At 34.6% G+C, this 1,504-nt stretch overlaps 1 protein-coding gene across 1 annotated transcript; it reads right to left on the bottom strand.

Annotated features, from left to right (window-relative positions):
- Nucleotides 1–280: 280 nt before the first annotated feature.
- On the bottom strand, nucleotides 281–1,209 carry LOC134273560 (uncharacterized). The gene is made up of 3 exons (XM_062755754.1): nucleotides 1,179–1,209; nucleotides 606–764; nucleotides 281–477 (listed from the first exon to the last, which is right to left on the bottom strand). Exons 1-3 carry the CDS (start codon nucleotides 1,207–1,209, stop codon nucleotides 281–283), a joined length of 387 nt encoding a protein of 128 aa, XP_062611738.1.
- Nucleotides 1,210–1,504: the final 295 nt, after the last annotated feature.

Genomic DNA, 1,504 nt, shown 5'->3' with positions numbered 1-1,504 from the left:
TAATTGTCACTTGTGCTTATACGGAATCGAGACGAGTATTTACTTTGGTTTAGAGCCAACAAGTCTACAAGATTACTTATCGGGATTGCATTAATATAGACATGTCCTGCCAAAATACCCAGTGACAAAATTATTCGTGGATAACTGAAAAAATATAGACATATAAAATTTATAATTTTAACTTTGAATAGATTAAACAGAGACAAAATTGTTGTCATCAATATTTGCTCTGAAAGTTTCAATAAACACAAGAGTTTTATATTTTCGATGTGATATCATCTCAGATAAACTTAACATCATTATATTGTGTTGTTTGTCCATTCCTATTCTTTGTTTTCTTTCTTCCTTCTCCAATGCAAACTCTTTCTAGCCTAAGTTCCTCTCTCCTTTTGTCCATTTCTTCGCGCTTTACTTGTCTGTCATTGTCAGATCTAGATCGGATGTAGAAGAGAACAGCGCTGCTACTCCTTCCTGCCGCTGTTTTACATATAGAAGACCGGGGACTCTCGTGGTTATGATCCTAAAAATGCCAAGATATCTATATAACCTTTTAACAAAAATATCAAAATTAAATTTTTAAACACAGGTTTACGAAATCAATTTACCTTTTTCTGGTGACAATCTCTCCATAGCTCTCTTTCTCAAGTTGACAGCTTTAGCGTTTTCAAGGCATTTCTTTTTGTCCATTTCCTTTCGGATCTCCTCTTCCTCGTGCAATGTGCGTATATCCTCAAACAAAAGCTCTTTTTCAGTGTACTTTTCATCTATAAGTGACTTATATGAACGCAAGATTTATGCCAATATTCACCAATATAAGTTAAGCAACCCTATAATATTTGATATTATCCCGCTTCAGACAAATTTGTCGATTACTGATTGGATAAAAGCTAATCACATGACGCCCTGAAATTTTCCGTATTACCTCTCCGTTTCCATATTACCTCTCCGTCGAGGCATAATATGAAAATAGGGCACGCGATTCCGTTCGAAGCGTTGTTATTGTAAATAAAAATGGCGGCTAAGAAACGGTCAACGTAGGTAGTTTATAGTTAAATTTCTTGTTACCGTAACGATATTTTATGTTGATTGTCCGCGCCCCCCCCCCCCCCCCCTCATAATATGCACAAATATTTTTTTTTTTATATTGAAAAATGTCTTCAGCGGGATAAATTCGTTACACAGTTCTCCTCGCCCAATGCGGATTTCCATTTCACACCCCGTACGAGTCCGTATTAGGTCACTAACTGACTGTGTAACTAATAATGTTTTGACGATATTTCATGTGATATTGCTGTTATAAGACGTAAAAGATAATTAATTAAATTTCAGTGACTATTGCTAAAAGAGATATACGATTATTATATACACTTTGAAAATCCTTAAAAAAAATGAATAGATATTAAAAAACAGCCCTTTGATCGTATTCATAATATAAATGGAGTCGTAACCTTTAATCCACCCAACCACCACCACTTCCTTTATCTACATGATAAAAAAAGACAAT

The sequence above is a fragment of the Saccostrea cucullata genome, unplaced genomic scaffold (assembly GCF_032062105.1).
Source record: "Saccostrea cucullata isolate Sc308-1 unplaced genomic scaffold, CSIRO_AGI_Scuc_v1 ctg8012, whole genome shotgun sequence".
NCBI classification, from domain to species: Eukaryota; Metazoa; Mollusca; class Bivalvia; order Ostreida; family Ostreidae; genus Saccostrea; species Saccostrea cuccullata.
This window is presented reverse-complemented; position numbering and strand designations above follow the sequence as displayed.

What these genes read in the sequence shown, in the direction of transcription:
- LOC134273560 (XM_062755754.1), bottom strand. Translation starts at nt 1,209, where the DNA reads ATGGAAATCCGCATTGGGCGAGGAGAACTGT. An exon ending in CATTGGGCGAGGAGAACTGT is followed by an intron (nt 765 to 1,178) that starts GTAACGAATTTA and finishes AGTCACTTATAG; the next exon opens with ATGAAAAGTACACTGAAAAA. An exon ending in GAGATTGTCACCAGAAAAAG is followed by an intron (nt 478 to 605) that starts GTAAATTGATTT and finishes TATGTAAAACAG; the next exon opens with CGGCAGGAAGGAGTAGCAGC.